This window comes from Arvicanthis niloticus, chromosome 6 (assembly GCF_011762505.2).
Source record: "Arvicanthis niloticus isolate mArvNil1 chromosome 6, mArvNil1.pat.X, whole genome shotgun sequence".
In the NCBI taxonomy this organism is placed as follows: Eukaryota; Metazoa; Chordata; class Mammalia; order Rodentia; family Muridae; genus Arvicanthis; species Arvicanthis niloticus.
The window spans coordinates 7,458,645-7,481,593 of NC_047663.1; the positions used below are offsets into that span (position 1 = coordinate 7,458,645).

General features: G+C 46.6%; 2 protein-coding genes across 2 annotated transcripts in view; both read left to right on the forward strand.

The window, feature by feature from the left end:
• The first annotated feature begins 2,456 nt into the window (after window positions 1-2,456).
• LOC117709836 (CMRF-35-like molecule 4) lies at window positions 2,457-10,364 on the forward strand. The gene is made up of 6 exons (XM_076935501.1): window positions 2,457-2,567; window positions 2,985-3,093; window positions 5,508-5,588; window positions 6,085-6,447; window positions 8,547-8,667; window positions 9,852-10,364. The coding sequence occupies exons 3-6, from the start codon at window positions 5,528-5,530 to the stop codon at window positions 9,997-9,999; spliced, it is 693 nt and encodes a 230-aa protein (XP_076791616.1). The 5' UTR covers window positions 2,457-2,567; window positions 2,985-3,093; window positions 5,508-5,527; the 3' UTR covers window positions 10,000-10,364.
• A 5,346-nt stretch (window positions 10,365-15,710) lies between these two features.
• The window catches only part of LOC117711797 (polymeric immunoglobulin receptor-like), a 32,713-nt gene continuing 25,474 nt past the window's right edge, over window positions 15,711-22,949 (forward strand). Inside the window, exons 1-3 of the mRNA XM_076935505.1 lie at window positions 15,711-15,864; window positions 19,918-20,259; window positions 21,769-21,837. Of these exons, the coding sequence (XP_076791620.1) occupies window positions 15,825-15,864; window positions 19,918-20,259; window positions 21,769-21,837 (451 nt within the window). The 5' untranslated portion in view covers window positions 15,711-15,824. The remainder of the gene's footprint in view (window positions 15,865-19,917; window positions 20,260-21,768; window positions 21,838-22,949) is intronic.

Sequence of the window (22,949 nt, forward strand, 5' to 3'; positions counted from 1 at the left end):
ACATCTTCAGCCTGGGCAAGGGGTTGTGGGTATGTGGACTAATTTTTTCCCAGGAGTAAGAAATAAACTTCTGTGGTTGTGGCAGTCTGGAGTTGGGGTTTTGCTTTGGTAGCAACTGTCATAAAAAGATGATGAATCTGAGCCTGTGTCTGCAGGCCATCAGGGATGGGGTGGGGAGGAATGGATGCATTCTGAGACCATCGGCACCTGTGCCTCCTCTCCTCTCCTTCCCACTCCTCTGCCTTCCAAGAGAGGCATGTGGAACAGCCCTCGGTCCAGTCCTGCACTCTATCAAGAGACAGGCTCCCAGAGCCAGGGCCAGCCTCTGGGACCCACACTCCCAGAGCTCACTTGAAGCATGTTGGTCTATCACTGGCTTATAGCTACACAGAAAAGGCATGGCTGCTCCAGGCAAATGTATCATTGCAATTATAACCTCTTCAGCATCAAGGGGAGTCATTGGCATGTGTGTACCATACCATATACACATGAACATTCCTCACATGTGCTAAACATGCCACACACACACACACACACACACACACACATATATCACAGCATACATGTAACACATGCAAGCAGTAGATAGTGCACACACCACACGTGATACATATATACAATATACATTTATATATACTGTACCTCATACAGCTATTCACAGGACACATGCTGTTCAGGCTACAGACATAATGCAGATATACTGCACACATCAGATGTAAATACGAACTCCACACTTTACACAGCTGTGCATACCACATGCACACCTCTTCAACGGTCATGCTTCCGGGACACACTCAGGGTACATTAATTGGGGTGATTGTGACAGTCGTGGCTGTAACAGTACAATACAGATTTTGTGTCTTGATTACACACACACACACACACACACACACACACACACACACACACAGAGTTAGATACAGACCACACCCAAAGACACACATATAAAAACATACACACAATCACATATAGGGCCCTTAGTCACCCTGCCCCAGGTCTCCTGTGTTTCCATGGACACTTTTCTCTCTCTCCCATCACTCACTTACCCCTGAGTCTCAAGTCCTGGGTCTGGCAAAGGCAGTGTTCCTGCTCAGCCTCTTCTAACATGGAGGTCTCTTTAGGACCTGACCCCAGGGAGACTCTTCAAGCCTGCTCCCACTATGAGGCTAGAACTGGGACTCCTGGTCACCAGGATCCTTTCTTTTGCTCTGTCCTGGCACTGAGCAAAGCCCCATGGGGGAATTCCTGAGCACATAGAGCCTCTATAAAGAAGAATACAAAACATGACAAGTTCTGCTGTGGTCCCCAGAGGGCTTACCTCTGGGAGGATTAGCACAACCTGAGGTGCAAAGAGGAGCCTGCCCAAGCATCCCTCAGGAATATCCCATGATCCTCCTTTCACAGTAAACTCCAGCGGGTTTCACATTGGACAACACAGGCATATGTGTTATGAGAATCGTAACAGTGGACTTAAGAAGGGACCACAAGGATCTCTGTATGATCCTGCCTTCCTAATTGTCCTGTCTCTGTCCCATCACAAGTCCAAGATCCCAGCAGCAGCAGAACTCCTCAAATATGGGCCTGTCCTTCACAGCCCTGGGCAAATTCATGAAACACAGGAGCTGAGAGAGAATTCTAGGTCAGCAGGTGACAATGACCAGTGTGTGCTGTGCTGTGTGTGTCTGGATGTGAAGGCATGTGCAACAGAACAGGGACAACTCTGTCCTTCAGGCTGTCTGTGTGTCCTACCCTGACATTTGTGCCAACATCAGACATTTCTAGCCGAAGAATGATGAGAATCCAGGCCTGAACTCTTTATGCCTCTATGTCCTGATGAAGGAAGGCCATGCCTTCTCTGAAGCAGCCACACCCCACTTGGACCTCTTCCTATCCTCTGTGAGAGAAGAGGACCCCAGAGCATCTGCTTCTTTCTGTGAATGATTACCCAGGCCTGGGCCTCAGTCATCTCCTTCTTGCCATGAAGGGTTTGGGGTTTTTTGTTTGTTTGGTTTTGTTTCAACTTTTTGTGTTTTGGTGGGGAGAAGCCTCATGGGGGCACACATGTGCCATGGGACACACACATGCCATGGAGCACATGCAGAAGCCTCACATGTCTGTCCTCATCTCTCACCTTAATTGAAACTGGGCCTCTGTTGTTCTCTACTGTAGATATCAGGTTAACTGGCCCAGGAGCCTCTCCAATTCCCCCATCACTGCCCCTGCCTCATCATAGAGCACAGAGATTACAGATGCATGCTACAGCATCCAGCTCTACATGGATTCTTGGTATCTGAACTTTTCAGTGTAAGCACCTTACCTATTGAGCCATCTCCCTTCCCCCCACTGGAGCTCCCTGAGGTGCCAGACTCCCTGCAGAGGTCTTGGGGCTTTTACTTGGCCACAAAAGGTCACAGGAAGTAGCCCAGGTCCTATAGGATTTTCTGTTACAACCACGTGTTTATAAATGTCTTTCTGACTCTATATAACTTCTTATGCAAGTTCCTTGTCTGCCCAGGGCTTCTCTAACCAGCACGGCTCCTTGCAGAGAGACTGAACATCAGCATGAGGTAAGGTACACTTGGGAGCTCAGTACTTTTGAGCTCTTATCCTCACTGAAGTCTTCAGCCCAAAAGGAATGTGGCATGTGTTGTATTGGGTACATTGATTTCGCACCTGGAGGATGTTCTGTGACTCTACCTGGAATGTGATGCCCCATGACCATGTTCCTCATAGCTGATGAGAGTTTATGGAAGGATCTCTCTGATGAGTTAGTTGTGGGTTATCTTCTGTGTGGTGAGTCAAGTCTTCTGCTGAGGAAATTCCAGAGGTCAGAGGTCATCTTAGGACACACCTGAGTCTGAACCCCACATTATCTGATTTCCATTAGCCACCACTTGGCCAGGAGATGAAGTATTTACTCTTGTGTTACGTGATTCAGATCAGTATTGAGGATTCTCCTTATGTCTGCCTATTCTCTTCCTCAGGCAGAGATGCCCTAGTACTGTGGTTACCTCATCTGCAGAAGCATGGAGAAGTTGGGGTTACTTCTGGCCGATGCTCCTTCCTCCTTGGGCCCTGACACATTCTTCCCAGGTTTGTGACATTTTGACCTGGTTCAAATGTGAAAAGAACTGCAAGTCTGAGCAATGCATTTGTTCTTTTGTTCAGCCTTGTGCTTCCTAGAACTAGATCTTACCTGCTTGTGCAAGGGGAGCCTTCAGCCCAGTGCCCATCTGCCTCAGCTGCCAAGGTGCCATGGGGAATTTGACAGCACCAAAGCCTCTGAGAGTCTCACCACTTAGCATAAGTCTGTAGGTACAGGCATGCTGATGCTGAATATCCTGCCTTCTTATACTATTAGGGCACAGAGAGAGCTCACTGGATACTGTCATCATTTGAATAAGGATAATCCCTCATTCCCCATGCACCATCCCTGCTCATATATTAGAATGTTTTGTCACCAGGGAGTGAAACTCTTTGACAGGAATGGAAGCATTAGGGGGTGTGGCCTCTTTGGAGGAAGTGCATTACTGGGGGTGGACTTGGAGATTTCAAAGAGCTCACACCAGGACCTGCATTGCTTGTTCTCTCTCTCTTTCTCTCTCCCTTTCCCTCTGCCTGTCTCTGTCTCTGTCTCTGTCTCTGTCTCTGTCTCTGTCTCTCTGTCTCTCTCTCTCTCTCTCTCTCTCTCTCTCTCTCTCTCTCTCTCTCATCCCTCCTCTCTTTCTCACATCTCTCTGACTGAAAATCAAGATTCAATCTCAGCTATGTTTCCAGGACCATACCTGACACACTTGTCACCATGCTCCCCGCTGTGGTAATAATGGACTAAGCCTCTGAAACTGTAAGCCAGCCCTGGTTTACTAGCTGTTGTGGTCCTGGTGTCTCTTCACAGCAATAGAACAGTGATGAAGACACATATCAAGCAGTGATCATGCCTTAGAGTCCTGCAGTGAATACATGAACCGGTTTCTTTGCCCTTCTTGATCTGATATTCTGTAGAGCATAAAGAAACAGTGGACACAGACAAAATGCAGGCAAATACCCTGATGATCAATGATTCAGAAGGAAGAGAATGATACAGAGACAGAACATCTGCATTCTGGGATAATAGGGAGAACATCTGTATTCTGTGTTAATAGGAAAACATCTGCATTCTGTGTTAATAGAAGAACATCTGTATTCTGTGTTAATAGGAGAACATCTGCGTTCTGTGTTAATGGGACAACATCTGCATTCTGTGTTAATGGGACTGGAAATGAGTGGAATAAGAGTAGATACCCAGAGGAGAGGCTTAACCCAGGGAACAGTAAATGTAAAGTCCCCACACATGTCACCACAGCCTGCAGGTTCTGCTGCAGATCAGAGGGGTGCAGGTGCCTCTGTGGTCAGGGGGTCACCAGGCTTCAGGACCCTCTCTCTTCCCTTCTTCCCCAACAAGAATGGGATGTGGATGACAAGTATTGGGACACTGAGTCATGAGAAAGGAGAGATCTGAGGTATTCTTTCATTCTTGCCCACAACACCTACCCAAAATCATGTCCATGCCTAGACATGGGGCCAGGAGACACAAGGAGACAGAGCTGTCATGCATAGTGGCGCCCATCTACTCCTGGCTCTAAAGGGATGGGGGATTTCTGTGTGTTCAAGGTTAGCTTGAGCTAAATAGTGTATCGCAGCCCAGCTTGGGTTGCAGTATGAGAACTTTCTACAGGGCCAAGGATGCATGATAGTCGGCACCATGCTTGCCTGGCATGTGCGAAGCCCTGGGTTCAATCCTGAGCACAGCATGAATGGGCTGTGGGGACACACACCTAAAATTTCTGAACTCAGGTAATGAAGGCAGGAGGATCAGTTCAGGGTTATCCTTAGCTAAATAGAAGCCAGACAAACAGCGAACCAAACAGAATAAGATAGAAGAGAAAGCTGTGACCTACAGGTCTGTAGGAGACTCAGCCCTCAGATAAGCTCTGATTAAGGGATTGGGTCACAGCATGAGACTGACCAACAGTGTGGACCTGGAAATGTTGCTCAAGACCCCATGAACTAAGAGCATCCTATAATCTGAATTTTGGAAGGAGGTGGTGTTTGTTTGTTTGTTTGTTTGTTTTTGTTTTTTTTTTGTGTGGCCACAGCTAGAGCAAGAGAAGGCAGCCTTCAAATCCACTCAGGAAGTGGCTTGTCACAGAGGGTGGGTGACCTGACAGAAAACAGAAGTGCTCCCCAGGGCTCTGGCATGAGGGTGGAGGCCCTTGGGTAAGGGTTAGGGGACAAATCTCACCCTCAATCCACAACCGTGGGTGTCCCCACTTGCTGGGTGTGGTAGGAACCAAAGCCTCTGAGGCCTGAACATCCACAGAGACTTTCCTGCACCTGCTCATCTGGAACCTCACGTAGGAGCCAGGGACCAGGAAGCAGGGAACAGAAAGGAGAACTAGAAAAGAGGACATTCTACCATCTAGAAGGAAACAGCTTCTTCTCCTCTGTTGGCCCTGATGTGGGTGTAGGTGACAGCTGAGCTGGAGAAATGACCCCCAGAGGAATCAGGTTGTGGCTGCCTTCAGCTCTGCTCCTCTCTCAGGTCCCAGGTGAGCACAGGGCAGGTGTGGCTGGTGTGCAGCTCAGAAACGGGAACTCCTGCTGTAATCCTGACAGGGCCATGTGAGGAGAGAGAGAGAGAGAGAGAGAGAGAGAGAGAGAGAGAGAGAGAGAGAGAGAGAGAGAGGCCAGCATTGGCAGAGGGGCCTAGAGAAATGGCAGGAGGGTGGGGGTAGGGTGAGATGGTAACCAGGAGCAACCAGCATCTGCCTCACAGATGCTGTCAGGTTTCTGTGAACAACACCGTCATGTCTACCACACCGGAGACAGAGTCAGGACCCACAGAGAAGGTTACCTGTGACAGGCATTGCCATAACTATATAATCTCTATTCATCTTATAACCTCAGTCTTGACTCCTGCTCTGACAACCCTGTCTTCTTTCTCACTGTTTCCTCAGGACCAGAGGGTTTTGTAAGACCTGATCCAAGGGGGGCATCACTTCCATTCAGTTGTAATGGTGCAGAATTGAGGTTTGTGTTTTCCAGGCTGTGTCCCTCTGCATGGTCCCAGCACTGTGACAGGAACAGTGGGGAAAACGCTGAGTGTGTCGTGTCAGTATGAGGAGAAATTCAAGACTAACAATAAATACTGGTGCAGAGTGTTATCTGTGCTACGATGTAAAGATATTGTGAAGACAAGAGGCACAGAAGAAGCCAGGAATGGCCGAGTGTCCATCAGGGACCATCCAGACAACCTCACCTTCACAGTGACCTTGGAGAGCCTCAGCGAGGAGGATGCAGGCACCTACATGTGTGGGGTGGATATGCCATTTTTCGATGGCTTCTTTGAGATTGATGACTCCTTAGGGATCAATAAGTACTTCAAGGTTGAGTTGTCCATCGTACCAGGTAAGCCTCCTTCATGCCAGGGCAGCCTGGGTCCAGGCCTGTCATTCCCTCATGGAAGAAGGAAGCCATGAACTTTAGCATGGTGAGCTTGGTGAGTGAGTGACTCAGGACAGGGAGTGTGAGTGCACACATTCCTCTGTGAGAGCATGTGCAGTACTTGTGACAGTGTGTGTGTAGCAGTACATGTGTGTGCATGCACACACGGCCACAGTAGGGAACCTGTGTTCTTAGAAACTATTTTATTCTTTCAGTTATTTCCTTCTTCGCGTATTTGGTAGTTTATAGAGGCTTGCCCGTGGTGTGTGTGAGTGAATGGAGAACTTCTGGGTGTTAGTTCTCTGTTTCCATCTTGTGTGTCAAACTCAAGTCATCAGGCTTGGCAAATAGGGGACTTTACCAACTGAGCCATGTCATCATCAGCCCCTGTTGGGGATTCTCTGTGTGCACCATGGGGCAGTTTCAGGACTGAAACTTTCTAGAGACAGACTCTGAATCGCTGGCTCTTTGTGACTTTCTGTCCTGATAAGAAAGGGGTCCTCTCTCCCAGGTGTCCTGTGGTCCTGTCCCCAATATCCATATGCAAATGGTACCCTAGCACATCAGCTCCCCTCTCTCAAAGGCAGGTTGGACCTGAGACTGAGTGCATGTTATCCTTACAGGGGGGTTCTTGGGGTGCCAGTTTCATCACTGGTTCTGGAACTTCTGAGAGACCAGAGACACAAGAAGGAGCCTAGACAGTGTGTGGGGCTTCTCAGTGCCTTGAGGAACCTACTCAACCCTCCAGGCTCCCCTGTGTCCCCCTTTCCCAGAAACCACTTACTGCTGGAAGAAACTCAGACTATCTCTCCAAAGTTCCCCTTCTATGAGCAGAGGGTCAAGCATGATGGAAGACAGGCTTTCAGCTACTTTGGTCACCAATGTTCTCCATGTCTGCAGGTCCTTCTCCCCTAATGGAGCCTCTTGTTCTTAGAACTCAAATCAGTGCATCCCTTTATGGGCTGGGGTACTTACAGGGGCTGAAGGAAGTGGCCAAACCTCGATGTTAATCCCAGTTTTTCTTTTCCTTCTCCTTCTCCTTCTCCTTCTCCTTCTCCTTCTCCTTCTCCTTCTCCTTCTCCTCCTTCTCCTTCTCCTTCTCCTTCTCTTCCTCCTCCTCCTCCTCCTCCTACTCCTCCTTCTCCTTCTTCTCCTTCTCTATCTCGTCCTTTCTCTTCCTCTTCCTCTTCCTTTTCCTCTGCTTCTTCTGTTTCTTCCTCTTCTTACTCCTTCTTTTTCCTTCTCCTCGCTCTCTTCCTCCTTCTTTCTTCTCCATCTCCTCCTCCATCATCATCATCATCATCATCATCATCATCATCATCATCATCATCATCATCATCTGAGAAAGGTTCTGTTGTAGCCCAGGTTAACCACAAGCTCACTGTGTACTTAGGATTTATCTTGAATGCCTGATCTTCTTCTCTGCCTTTCCAGCAATGGGGTTACAAGCATGTATCACCACAGCCAGTTTCCGGTTCCTAGTTCCCCATTTTTATTTTTCCTCTATATGTTGCCCTGCAACATCTTCTGTGGGTTTGTACTGAAGACTGGGAACTAAATCCCACTGAAGTCACCACTCTACAGTAGAGCCCACTCTCCGCAGGGCCCTGCATGCATCTGCCTTTCTAGAACTTTCCATCTGCTCACTCCTCAGAGAAGACTGCCCAGTGGCCTGTCTGGCTGACACAGGAGTGAGTGGGCCAGGCAGACATGGAGTCCCACTACCCTGTTTGTCCCCAGAAGGATGGCGGACAAGGAGGCAATAGATGTGGCTGAGGTTAGGTGGGACCTGGCACCCACTGAGGTCTTGTCACTGATACTTAAACTCTCCTCTATAAGAAGACTGCCTTCATGTTTGCAAGTGTGACCCACACACTGTGCACCATGAGGTGGGCTGGGCAAGAAATCCCTGACAGCACCCTGGTGTGACAGTGGAGCTGATAGGCTGTCAAACAGCTGTCCAGCATGGCCCTGGGGACCTGTGTGAAGCAGAGTGACAGAGGGTTCACTGGGTAGGAGTGGAGGTCATGGGAACTGTCTTGTGTTTCCATCCTTTGTTCCAGTCACAGGTTCGAGCCAGGGGAAAGGTACAGATATCCTGGAGTCCCCCACATCCTCACCTGTGCACACTCAGTCCAATGTGACCACAGAGGACACAATTCCTGCTCCCAGCCCAAAGAATAGGTGAGTAACCCACATCCCTGAGGCCTTGGATGGGGGGAGGGGTTATACTGGGAGATCAGAGGTAGAAGGGTTTGTATCTCCCTCCTGTATGCCCCTCCTGCATTTCCCAATCTCAGGCTGACCTGGGAGGTTCTTGTCAGTGCCAGCTGCATACCTAAAGATAGGGACACAGCAGTGACACTCAGATACAGACCTGCTGACCTGGAGTTAGCTTCCTGCCATGCGGATGCTTCCTAAAAACATCCAGAGCCTGGAGAAATGGTTCTGCAGGTAAAGTGCATCTGAGTGTGAGCCCCGCCACCTACAGGAAAAGTCAGGCATGGCAGCACCTACTTGGAATACCAGAGCTCCTGAGGTAGAGACAGGAGGATGCCTATGACTAACTGGCTAGCCAGCTTACTTGGCAAGCTGCAGGCTAGTGAGAGCTCCTGTCAGAAACAAGATAGATGGGCTGGGTGTGGTGGCTCACAGCTTCAATCCCAGCACATGGGAGGCAGAGGCAGGGCAAGCTCTGTGAGTTTAGGACCAGGTTGGACTACATAGTGAATTCCATTCTATCCAGAGCTACATAGTGAGACCTGTCTCAGAACAAATATAAAGTGGTGACTCTTGAGGCATGACCAAGGTCATTCCTCATATCTCTCCATATTCATGTACACACAAGTGCACCTGCATACATGCACATGAACACACACACACACACACACACACACACACAGAGTTAACTTTGTAAAATAAATAAGCAGCTGTTGGTGGTGGTACAAGCCACACAGAAATTGGGAGTAAAGACAGATGGATCTCAATGAGTTTAAGGCCATCTTGGTCCATATAATGAGTTTCAGAACAGTTATGGCTATATAATCAATCAATCAATCAATCAATCAATAAATGTTACCCTGGAGAATGTGGGAGAAGTCTAGTTAGAAGAAAATTGGGTGTCCTGGGGAGGCAGTGCCTGCCTAGTTTGAGGCCCATGGGCTTGGTCTGGAGAGAGCAGGTCAGGTCCACAGTTCAAGGCTACTTCTTGTGCTATGCATTAATCACACTGGTCATTCAGGCAGTCCTTGTCCTTGTCCCTGCCTAGATCTCTGTGGACACAGACCTGGGTAAGAGACAGGCACATAGTGCAGGGTATTATTGTCACCTTCTGGGAAGGGAGCTAACTGTGACTGTGTCCCTTACAGGTCTCTTCTGAGCAGCCTCTACTTCTGTGTCCTGGTGTTTCTGGAGCTGCCCCTGTTCCTGATCATGCTTGGTGCTGTCCTCTGGGTGAACAGGCCTCAGAGGTGCTCTGGGGGAAGCAGCACTCAGCGCTGTTATGAGAATCAGTAAAGTCTGTTGATATCAAGGCCTTGTCCCTGGACACATCTCCTCTGGTGGCTGGGGACAACCAGTAAATCCATGGTTTTGAGAATGTTCTGAGACCGTTAGAAAATTTTTTTACTGTATCAAACACATAAAACAATGCATCCAATAAATATATATATGTATTTAAATAGAATTTTACACTGGAGAGATGGGTCAGTGGGTAAGAGCACCGGCTGCTCTTCCAGAGTTCCTGAGTTCAATTCTCAGTAACCACATGGTGGTTCACAACTATGTATAATGAATTCTGATGCATTCTTCTGGCATGCAGGTGTACATGCAGATGGACCACTCATATACATTAAATAAATAAATCTATTATTAAAAATTAAGTAGAATTTTAATTGGATAACTTTACTTATTCTTTGGTAAGTTCACACTTGTGTACAACATGGCTCTATAATTTCCACCTCTGACCCCACCCTCCCACACCCACAGGCATGTGTTCTCAGCACCCATACATGTGGTCTCCCCTCTCTTTCCCATTCCCTGTTCTCTCTGTAACTCACTGAAAACAGTTAATGCTGCCTGACAGAATGCTAGCTGATCCTGCTGACTTAGTGTTGTGCACATCACCACAGCTGCAGTGAGGTAACCACAGCTGCAGTGATGTTACCACAGCTGCAGTGCTGTAACCACAGCTGCCATGAGCTTGTGATCCTGGTCAAGGCCACACAGAGAACGCAGCATTTCAGGGCACTCTCCTCCTGTACCTCTGGCTGCCTCTGGAACTCTCTCCTCTCCCTCCCCGCCTTGGGGTGGGAGGGGGTGTTATGTAGAGCTGAGCGCTCGATGGTCACTTACACCTCAGCAGAAGGAACCGAGGGCGAAGGCAGCGCTAACTGAAGGTATAGACGTAGACATGTAGAAGACAGTGTGACAGCCTGTCCAATAAATATGTACACCTTCCATGAGAAATACTGATGGCACTGTGTCCTCCACAGTCAGTAATAGAATGAGGTCTGTAGTGATGATCTCCCTATTTGATGTCACATCCCTGCTTCGCAGCCACCTTGGTGACAACCTGAACCTAGCATTTTATATCTGCTTGGCTTTAGACTTTGCCAGTTACATGCTCATGGGCGCACCAAGGGTGTATTGTTTAGCTTCTCTGTGTCCGATTGTTACATAAACAAAGTTATACTTTTATTTTATTTAAATTGAGTCTCTCTACACATGCCTGGCCCAGAATTCAGTATCTAGACCAGATTGTGCCTGAACTCAGAAATTGACCTGCACCACCATACCAGGACTGTGTTAGACTTTTCCCCCAGTGTTCCGAAGTAAACCCAAAGCCTGACATGTAGAACAAGCAGTTTTCCACACAGATACACCCCCACCTTCCCCTCCTATGTATCTCCCTGTCTGTCTGTCTGTCTGTCTGTCTGTCTGTCTCTCACTTTTCTCCTTTCCTTCCTTCTTCCTATTACTTTCATGAACAGTGTCTCACAATATAGCTCAGGCTAGTTTCCAACCCCCGATCCTCCTGCCTCTGTCTCCCCAGTTCTGGGATTATAGACATGTTCTACCATGCCAGTGACATGCTTCATTTCTAAGTCTATGGCTTTATCATTTAACACTGTGTCTCTGAGATTCATGCAACTGATATGTTGATGCTCTGACAGGCATCCTGCCTCTGCTGCCCTCTGATTGGCTATGCAAGCACCCTAGGACATTGTTCTCCCTTCTGTGGCTGAACACTTTTGAGCCTCTTTTCCCTTTTCTTCTCCTTCTTCCTCTTTCTCCTCCTCTTCCTCCTCCTCCTGCTCCTCTTCGTCTTCCTCATCTCCCACCCTCCCCCACCCTGCTGTGTTATAAAATAAATCACATGCTGGGATGACAAACACACATCACCAAGACCTGCTTTTCATGTGAGTTCTGCAGATGCTTGAATAGCAAGCCCTTTATTGGCTGAACTACATCCACTGTCTGATATTTATATCACATAGGTAGATATAATGATAGATACAGATAGAGACAGACATATAGAGATGTATAGAAGGAGATATATCCTGAGATTAATGGCTTTTAATTGTAATGTAGCAAATGACTATTTTTTTTTGTGTCTTACGCCTTTGGCTCTCACTTAAGAAATTATTATGCCAAGACAAGCACATGCCTGCAATCCCTTCACACAGGAGGGAGAGGCAGGGGACTCTGGAGTTTCATCCTCAGCTACAGAGTAAATTCCAGGTCATCTTAGACTACATACGACTCTGCCTCAAAAATCAAGTAGGAGCTGGAGAGATGACTCAGCACTTACAAGCACTGGCTGCTCATCCAGGTTTGCACCACACAGCAGCTCCTTGTGATCACTAACTCCATTCTAGGAGATGCAATTTCCTCTTCTGCCCTGTCTGGGCACTGCCAGGTGCAATAACGTGCACACAGACACAAACACTCATGCACATGAAAATACACAGGAATATTTTCAAAGAATAAACAACCTAAGAAGATGAAGAGGCAGAAGAGACTAGCAATAACATCAGGAATATGAGAAGGTGACACCCTAAAATTTTAATTGGTTTTCTGTATTAAAAACATGTTTATTTTCAACGCATTGCATTTTATTTTTTGTGATTATTGAGTCTATTTGTGACATGTGTGTGCACATGCACCCCACAGTCAGCGCAGATCTTACTGGATTCAGCTCTCTCCTTCCAACTTCACGTGCCTTCCGAGCACTGGATTCAGGTCACCAGGCTTGTGGAGCATCACCGACCACTGAGCCAGCGTGGCTCACACTGTACACTGTGGTCTCCTGGCTAGAGCTGTGGTCTCAGGTCTTGGTGCACGGCCCTCTTCTTAGGTATCAGTAAGTGTCCATCAGCACTGGCCAGGGCCTCCGCTGTTCACATCTTGGGATGAGCCAATCAAGTTCCTAGAAGGAAAGTCAAGCATGAGTTAGAGACATGATGGTTCAAAGGAGACCAGCGGCTGATCTGTCAGAGATGCTGAGTTCAGTCCTCAGCACCCACCCCGGGTGTCTGAAAACCCAGCTTAAGGGATCAACGCCTCCTTCAGCCTCTGTAAGAACTGCACTTATATAGTGCAGACAGACAGACAGACAGACAGACAGACAGACAGACAAAACATACATGAAAAACAACATAAAGCTTTAAGAAAAAGAAGAAGAAAGGAAAGTTCTCTGAAAAGTCGGCACTGGGACTTTGAGAGTGAGCACATGGCTCAGTCAGGGTTTTTGTTGCTGTGATGAAACACCACGACCTAGAGCAGCTCGGGGAAGAAAAGGTTTATTTTGTTGTCTCTTCCATATCTCAGTTCAGCATCAAAAGCAGTCAAAACAGGAAGTCAGACATGGTTGGAACCCAGAGGCAGGAGCTGATGCAGAGCCCATGGAGGGCTGGCGATTACTGTTCTGCTCCTCGTGGTTTGCTCAGCCTGCCGTCTTATAGAACCCAGGACCACCAGCCCAGACCTGAAATGGGCTGGTCTCTCCCGGAAAACTCACTAATTAAGAAAAAATACCCTTTGTGTTTCTATTTGATGAAGGAGTTTTGTTTGGTTGGTTTTTTGTACTTTTTTTTTTTTTTTTTTGATAGAGTCTCTCTATGTTGTCCTGGTGTCTGTCCTAGAATTCACAGAGATCCACCTGCCTCTGCCTCCCTAGCGCTGGCATCAAAGGTCTATACCACTCCTGGCATGGAGGTGTTTTCTTAACTCGGGTTTCCTTCATTCAGATGCCTCTAACTTGGGCCAAGTGCACATAAAACCCAGGCAGCACAGGACATCAACTGTATCGTTAGGAAAACTTCCTTATCTGTGAACATGGACTGTAATCCCAATTATCTGGAAACTTTGGAAATATCTTCTAAGTGCTGGTGAGATGGATCTGCTTTGCTGTGACAGCCTGGTCACCTGAGGTCAGTGTCCGGGACTTAAGTTGGAAGGGCAGAACCAACTCCCAGTAGTTGTCCTCTGATTCCCACAAGCAAACTGTGCTGCACTCCCACACTCACAAACACATCACACAATACACACACCCAAGAAATAAAATTCCAAAGAAATAATAAAGTGTTCTTCTAATAAAGTATTTTCTCTTTAGAACCTGTTCGTGTGACTATTAAATTTGATTTTGAACAAATTGCATTTTTATTTTAAGATGCTTAAAAGATTCATTTTATTTTAAGTGTGTGTGTGTGACACACATACACATCCACGTGTGAGTGAAGCGTCCCTGGGTAACAGAATAGGGTGATGGATCCCCCACAGATTAAGTCCCAGGTGGCTGTGAGCCATCTTGTGTATTTGGAACCAAACTGGAGTCCTCTGACAGAGTAGTATGCACTCGGTCACTGACTTTTATTTTTAATTATCTATATGTGTGTATGACTTCTGTGTGGGTACAGGCATATGAATAAAGTTATCCATGAAGGTCAGAGGTGGCTCTGACCCATAAGGAAAATATTATTATTAAATGGTATTTTGTGGGGTGGGGGCTGAGGTGGTATGTGTGTGTCTTTGTATGTGTGTATGCACAAGTGAGGGGGTTTTGTGAGTGTGTGTGTGTGGTCTGTGTTATGTGTGTATGCTAGGTTATGTGTGTGTGTGTGTGTATGTGATGTGTGTATGTGTGTATGTGTGTATGTGATGTGTGTATGTGTGTATGTGTGTAGTGTGTGTATGTGGTATGTTTGTGTGCACACCTGCATGCATGCATGCATGCTTGTGTGTATCTGTGTGTATGTGTGCATAAAAGTGCATGTGTTTGTGTGCATGTGTGTGTATACATGTGTGCATAGTTGCTCCTGAGTGTGCATGTATGCCTGTTTTCCTGTGTGTGTGTGTGTGTTTGTAAACTTCCTCCCATAAAAATTTGATACCAGTGATACAGTGTACCTGAATCTACTTACACTGGCAACTGGTCCTCTGGATTTAAACCAACTGCAGATTCACACAACTTTTGAGACTGACACTGGAGTTGAGGAACTTGAAGTCAGCAAGGGCTGGACAGCAAAACTCTGCCTTATAGAAACAAAACCAGGGCTTGTGGGTGCAGCTCAGTGGGTAGAGTGCTTGCCCAGCATTTGTGAAACCTTGGGCTCAGGCTTCAGACCCTCATAAAACCGAGCACACTGGTGAATGCAGGTAACCCAGCACTTGGATGTTGGAAAAAGGAAAATGAGAAGTTCAAGGCTAGCTTGGGCTACATGAGACCTTGCCTCAAACCCACACTCTCCCTCTTTCTCTGAGCCAATGCCTGTGGCCCTAGTAGCCATTGTGGCAAGTCCCCTGGCCAGAGAAATCCCTGCTCTGAGGTCCATAGTAGTGCTGCCCCAGGCTCAGCCATCAGCAATACCCTCTGCCTCACAGGGCTTAGCCTAGGCTACTGCCGTGGGCTTAGCCTGGGCTGCCTTGTGCTCTTGCTACTTGTGCCACCCAACCTTTGGTTGCTCTCCACTCCCATGATCCTCTGCAACTTAGTTACCTTCCAGGCACGGGTTTGCTGTATTCCATCTTTTCTGTCTGTGCGGACCTGCCTGTCTGCATCTCTCCTTGGGAATCCCATCTGTCTTTCAAGTTCATGTCTAGCATTGCATCCATTCAGGAGAGGAAGTTGCAGATTCACCAGGCTGTTCCTCACATGCGGTGACTTGGTCTTCTCAAAGATAAACATCATCTTCTTCCGGGATGAAAAACTGAGAAGCTTTGTCAAGGAAGTTACTGAGAGAAGTGAACTAGAGAGACCTAAAGGAAACTCAAGTTGAACTTCAAGTCCTCTCAGGGTGCTGGCACCTGTCGCCACCAAGGACAGGAGAGAAGACAAGACCATGTGGCAGTTCCCTGCTCTTCTCCTCTTCTTCCTTCCAGGTAAGTAGCAGGGGCTTTAGACACTTCCATGTCATCTGTGAGGGTGACACAGACAGTCTGCCCTGTGTTAGGGAAATCTGCTGATTCATTCACTAGCTGCTCACTCCCAAAACAAAAGGCAAGTTTTGGGGTACCTGATGGAGTCTGTGGGTACTGCAGAAAAACAAAAAACAAAAACAATTAAAAACAAAAACAAAAAAGAAACATTCCAGAGATTGTTTCTCAACCCTAGCTGCTCCACAAAAGCCAAGGAATGAGTGGATGAACTACTTCTTTTAAAAATATATTTTTAGTTTTTAGTTTGGCACATGCAGCCTAGGATGGCCCTGAACTTGGGATCCTCTGGACTCCACCCTATGAGTGTGGGATTTCTAGCACGCAGCTTCATCTCCAGTTACATTGTGAGTTTTAATTGACATAGTAATTAATACTGACAGGGGCTGGGTGTGGTGGTGATTGCCTTTCATACCAGCACTCAGAAAGCAGAGGTAGGTGGACCTCTGTGAGTTTAAGGCCAGCCTGGCCCACATGGGGAGACACTGTTTTATAAAGGAAACCCCTGATAAAGTACACTATGGCATTTGCACACTAATGTACAGGATGTAACGATCAGAGCAGGGTAGCTGGGCTTCCATCGAAGCCATTTGTCATTTCTTTGAAATCTCATCTATGAGGTATTTGGAAATATTAAATTGTCAACCATATATTTATCTGTTTCATACAACACTAGACGTTGCCATTCTCGTCAAATGACAGACACCCCCGTGTCCTAACAACTCTCCCTCTATACTGTAAACACTTTCTTGTCTTCCCTAATACCCTTCCCAGGCTGAGAACCAGTATTCTGTTCTCTACTCCTTTTAGGTTAACTTTTGTTCTTTTGAGAAAAAAAAATGTGTCTCTGTGGTGTTTGTATGTATAGATGTTTGTGTTTATGTCTCTGTGTGTGTGCACACACATGCATGTGCTATCAGGTGCACACATCTATGTGCAAGTCACAGATTGACGCTGGGTATCTTTCTCTATCACACTCGACCTTGTTTGTTCAGACATGGAGTCTGGAGACTGGAGCTCACAGACTCAGTCTATCTGGACAGTGATCTCCAGGATCCTTCTGTCTTTGGGGTTACAGACACCACACACCTCACCTGGCTTTTTTCCCACGTGTTCTGGGGATCCAAACTCAGATCTTGATTACATGTAAACACTTTACAGACTGGTCTGTCTCTCCGTCTCCCTAGCCAAAGAGAGCAACTTTTTAGCTTCCACACATGAATAAAAATATGTGGTGGCGCCTGATTTATTTCAGTTCCTCCAATCTCACCCGTGGGCTGCAAATGGCGGAACTCAATCCTTTTATGATGATAATTCACTGCTTCATGCATCACACTCTGTTATCCATCCACCCGCATCTATGTGACTCTGTGCTGTGTCTACTGCAAACACAGCCAGGTAAACACAAGGGGAGATGTCTCTTGGACATACTCGCTTCATGTCTCTGGGCTGCGTGTTTGTTTTCTGTTACTGTGATACAGACCATGGCCAAAAACAACTTGGAGAGGAAAAGGTTTGTTTGGCTGAAACGTCCAGATCACAGTCCATCATGGAGGGAGGTCAGAGAGGGAGCAGAAGCAGGGCAGAAGGCTGGAGGCAGGAACAGAAGCAGAGAACATAGAAGAGCGTAGCCTGCTGCCTTGCTCCCCGTGGCTTGTTCAGCCCGCTTTCTTCTGCTACCCAGGAGTGGCAGCACCCACAGTGGACTGGACCTTCTCACATTAAGAAGATGTCCCCCAGGCTTGCCTAGAGGCCAACCTGAGGGACACCATTTCTCAACTGGTGTTCTTCCTTTCTCTATGCTCCCAGATGGTGTCAGGTTTATCAAAGCCTAACCAGCCCAGGCTGTGTCCCCAGTGGGACTGCTGAGTTATGCGTCAGTTCTACGCTAGTTTTCTGAGGAGCTCTCATAAAGTCTAACATACAATCCAACACACAGTGTGTGAGACATCCTCTGTCCCACATACATCAACAATTGTTATATTTTGTCTTTTAAGGTAATAACCATTGAACCTGGGTTATGATGCTCTCTGTGGTTCTGATTTGCTTCGATCTTCCTGATGATCAGTGAAATTGATCATTTGTCCATATAGTTATTGACCATTTGTATCTTAATGAGAACTGTCTGCTCAGTTTGTCTGCTGTGTGTGTGTGTGTGTGTGTGTGTGTGTGTGTGTGTGTGTGCACTCATGTATAGATGTAAGCATGTGCGTGTAGCTGCTGGGGCAGTTAGCATGCACGTGTAGGGCACGTGTGAGCATGCATGCTGGGCATGTATGTAGGTGTGAGCATGCGTGTGTAGGTGTGTGACCATGCATATGTAGGTGTGAGCATGCGTGTGTAGGTGTGTGACCATGCATATGTAGGTGTGAGCATGCGTGTGTAGGTGTTCGAGGGAGTGTGAGAATGCATAAGTAGGTGTGAGCATGCGTGTGTAGATGCATATGTAGGTGTGAGCATGGGTGCGTGCAGGCATGGCCGCCCATGGGTATGCACACGTGTGGAGGCCTGAGGTTGAGAGGCCAGGTGTCATTCTTTAAATACTTTCTGCCCTTAGTTTTTATTTGATTTTATGTTTGACACAGGGTCTCATTTAGCTCTGGCTAGCTTGCAACTCTCTATGTAACCCAGGCTGGCCATGAACTCACAGAGACATGCCTGCATGTGCCACCATGACAGACTGCCACCTTATTTTCTGAGACAGGCTTCCTCACTGAAACTGAAGCCAGTTTGGATGGCCAAGGAGCTTCTAGAATCTCCTGTCTCTACTGTTGACCTCCGGTGCTGGTCCACAGGGACACACCATCACGACTTCTGACTTTTTACATGTCTGCTGGGGATACAAATTCAGGTTCTTCGTTGTGCTTACACTGCACATATTTTGCTGGCTAAGCCACATCTCCACGGCCCCTTATTTGTCCATTTGTAATTGGATTATGATCACTGCTGGACTCCTTGAGCTAAATTCTTGCTCATGTAGTCTGGAAACTGACCTCTTGTCAGATCCGTAGTCTGAATAGATTTTCTCCCACGCTGCAGGCTGTCTCTCCAGGCTGTTGGTGGAGACCTTTTAGTCTCAAATATTACATTCAGCAATTTTTGTTTTCTTACCTGTGGCATTAGGACACACTGTGTTGTTGAAGCCAATTCCCTGAAGCACTTCCTTAGCAGGTTTTCTTAGATTTATTTCTTTATGTGTTTTATATACATGAGTCCTCTATCTTCATTAAGAGGAGAAGTGGGCAACTGATGCCACTACAAATGGTTGTGAGCCATCATGTGGGTGCTGGGAATTGAACTCACGACCTCTGAAGGAGTAGCCAGTGCTCTTAACCAGTGAGCCATCTCTCCCGAGCCTCATTTATTATTAAGCTGCTATTTGATAGTTGTTACTTGTGCATTCTATGTGAGCACATCACCACTGGTGCTGCTTCCTCAGTCATTACCAGGAGCTCTGGGACTCAGATTACATGCATCTGAAGGTCAGCAAAGGACCTATGTGCTGTGGGCCCTGCACGACATGGAAATCAGATTGGTTGGTGTCATTTTAGTCAACCTCCAAGGCATTCAACCCAGAGACTGCTGAAACTAAGAAAGTGGCTTTTGAGTGAACATCATGGCTTCTTCAGATGAACCTCCTGAGCATCATGGGTATGGAAATGAAGACAGAATTATGTCCAGTGGACACAGTCTTCTGTCACTTTCTAGTTCCACTCATGATTGGTCATTGTCACCATTTTATTTTCGGGGAACTGTAACTGGCATCTTCAGGCATTATTTTCTTTTCCTTTCCCTTTCTTTCTTTCTTTTTTTCTTTCTTTCTTTCTTTCTTTCTTTCTTTCTTTCTTTCTTTCTCATTTTTTTCTATTGAGGCTTCAACCAATAGGATAAGGATGCTGATCTCTCTTGGGGAAAGGGAAGCCTTCACTGGTTGTTATCAGTACATGAACTCCGCCCTTGGAGTAGGAGATCAGGGGTCCCTGCGTTTGTGTTTTCCAGGCTGCTGCACTGCTCAGGATCCAGTCACAGGTCCAGAGGAGGTGAGTGGGCAAGAGCAGGGCTTCTTGATAGTTCAGTGTCGATATGCCTCAGGCTGGAAGAATCACAACAAGTACTGGTGCCGAGGAGATGATTGGAAAACATGTGAGCTTCTTGTTGAAACCGATGCATCAGAACGGTTGGAGAAGAAGAACCGAGTGTACATCAGGGACTACAAGAGAGACTTCATCTTCAGAGTGTACATGGAGGATCTGAGGATGAGTGATGCTGGCATTTACTGGTGTGGAATTTCAAAAGTTGGATATGATCCCATGTTTAAAGTTAGTGTGAACATTGACCCAGGTAAGAAAAAAAACCAGAAAATTCTGGTTTGGGTATGGTGGGATCAGTGACCCTTGTAAAAGTGTTACAAGAAAAGATAGACAGAGTCTACTCTATTTGGTCTTATTTTCTACCCAGATAGAGGGTGAGGCAGGGAAGCCTTGTCTCCTAGCCCCTCCCACCATTTGTGTCTGAGATATTCTCACTCCTACAGATCTGAAAATTGAATGTAGAATCTCATGTGTGCCAGCCAATCACTCTACCACTGAGCTAAACTCCCATGCTGAGACCCCCTTCTCCATTAGCATAAAGTAAAGGAAGCCATGGACCATGTATTTCTGGACAAGATAGAATAATGAGGACCAGGGTTACATCTTGTTTCAAAGATCTACAAGGAAAGTAGAATAATTGGAGCTGGAAACAGGCTCAGTGATTAAGACCACTGGCTGCTCTCCAGGGAACTGGACTTCGATCCCAGCATCTACATGGTAGCTTGCAACCATCTGTCATTCAGTTTCAGGGGTTCTGATGCCCTCTTCTGGCTGCATGGGCACTGCAAGCAGATGCTGCACTTAGAAGATAGAGAGGACCACCCATACACACCTACGTGAATATTTTTTTAAAAGAGATGAAATATGCTAAGCCAAGTTTTTCTGCATATTGCACACAAGGCAGTGTTGAGGATGCTTTGAAGGAAGCAAGTTTTAATGGGAGCTGTTTCTTTTCTCTACACATCATCATTCTTTAGAAAGAATTAAAGTGTTAGGCATGGTGGTGCACACCTTTAATCCCAGCAGTAGGGAGAAAAAGGTAGGCAGATCTCTGAGCTTGAGGCCAGCCTGTTCCATAGAGTGAGTCCCAAATGATCTGGGGGTACACAGAGAAACCCTGTCTCAAAAATAAATAAATAAAGTAAGTAAGTGAGTAAGTATGTAAGTAAGTTTTGGATGGTGACTGGGAATTGAGCTCCTTAACTCCTAGTAGAAGAACTTAAGGCCATACCCAGAGCTGGACTATCCAGAGAAGGACTGAATCATTTTTAAAATTTATTTTATTTTTTTATTTACATTTCAGATGCCATCCTTTTTTCCCCATTTCCCCTCCCTAGAAAACCCTTGTCCCATGCCCCCTTTTCCTTTTTGCTTTTATACAATTTTTTAAAAATGTTAATCAAAGACTTTATAAGTTTGGTAATGCTCAATCAGAAGTGTAATCCAATACCCAACCTAGATATATAAACTATCTTTGACTGATGGAGACACATGAACATCTGTCTCCAAGCCCCCCCCTTTCTCACGCTCATCACCTAGCTTCTCCTCTTCTTCATCTTCCCCTCTCCTTACTCCATCTCTTCCTCTCAGTACTTCGTCCCACTTAGCTTCTTCTACATATCACCCTTCCTGTTAAAGTAAAACTTTTCTCTCAAAATACAATTAGAGCATACTTATTCCTAATTGTACCAGTGAGGTACAAGATAAGGACTGAATCATTTTCTCTTTGTATCTACAACCCCCAAAATTTCAACTCCAGTACTGACGATTGTACCCACATTTCTGACGTCCACACCAACCATGGAGGACACTGGAATGGAGAAGATTGGTAAGGAACAAGTGACTCAGAGGACACTGAGATATTGAATATCTACCGAGATATAGGGTGAAGTGGGGAAGCCTTGTCTCCTAGCCCCTCCCACCATTTGTGTCTGAGATATTCTCACTCCTACAGATCTGAAAATTGAATGTAGAACCTCATGTGTGCAAGCCAATCACTCTACCGCTGAGCTAAACTCCCATGCTGAGACCCCCTTCTCCATTAACATAAAATAAAGGAAGCCATGGACCATGTATTTCTGGGCAAGATAGAGTAATAAGGACCAGGTTTACGTCTTGCTTCAAAGAACAAATAAATAACCATTGAACCTGGGTTATGATGCTCTCTGTGGTTCTGACTTGCATTGATCTTCCTGATGATCAGTGAAATTGAACATTTGTCCACATAGTTATTGACCATTTGTATCTTCTTTGAGAACTGTCTGCTCAGTTTGTCTGCTCCTGTGTGTGTGTGTGTGTGTGTGTGTGTGTGTGTGTGTGTGTGTATGTGTGTGTGTGTGTGTGTGTGTGTGAGCATTCATGTATTGGTGTAAGCATGTGCGTGTAGGTGTTGGGGCAGTTAGCATGCACATGTAGGCGTGAGCGTGCATTCTGGGCATGTGTGTAGGTGTGAGCATATGTGTGTAGGTATGTGAGCATGCATATGTAGGTGTGAGCATGCGTACATGCAGGCACAGCCACTCATGGGTTCGCACAGCTGTGGAGGCCTGAGGTTGAGAGGCCAGGTGTCATTCTTTAAATACTTTCTGCCCTTAGTTTTTATTTGATTTTATGTTTGACACAGGGTCTCATTTAGCTCTGGCTAGCTTGCAACTCTCTATGTAACCCAGGCTGGCCATGAACTCACAGAGACATGCCTGCATGTGCCATCATGCAGACTGCCACCTTATTTTCTGAGACAGAGTTCCTCACTGGGACTGAAGCCGGGTTGGATGGCCAAGGAGCTTCTAGAATCTCCTGTCCTTACTGTTGACCTCCAGTGCTGGTCCACAAGGACACACCATCACAACTTCTGACGTTTTACATGGCTGCTGGGGATACAAATTCAGGTTCCTCATTGTGCTTACGCTGCAGATATGTTGCTGGCTAAGCCACATCTCC

What these genes read in the sequence shown, in the direction of transcription:
- LOC117709836 (XM_076935501.1), top strand. Translation starts at nt 5,528, where the DNA reads ATGACCCCCAGAGGAATCAGGTTGTGGCTGCCTTCAGCTCTGCTCCTC. An exon ending in TGAGTTGTCCATCGTACCAG is followed by an intron (nt 6,448 to 8,546) that starts GTAAGCCTCCTT and finishes CCTTTGTTCCAG; the next exon opens with TCACAGGTTCGAGCCAGGGG. An exon ending in GCTCCCAGCCCAAAGAATAG is followed by an intron (nt 8,668 to 9,851) that starts GTGAGTAACCCA and finishes TGTCCCTTACAG; the next exon opens with GTCTCTTCTGAGCAGCCTCT.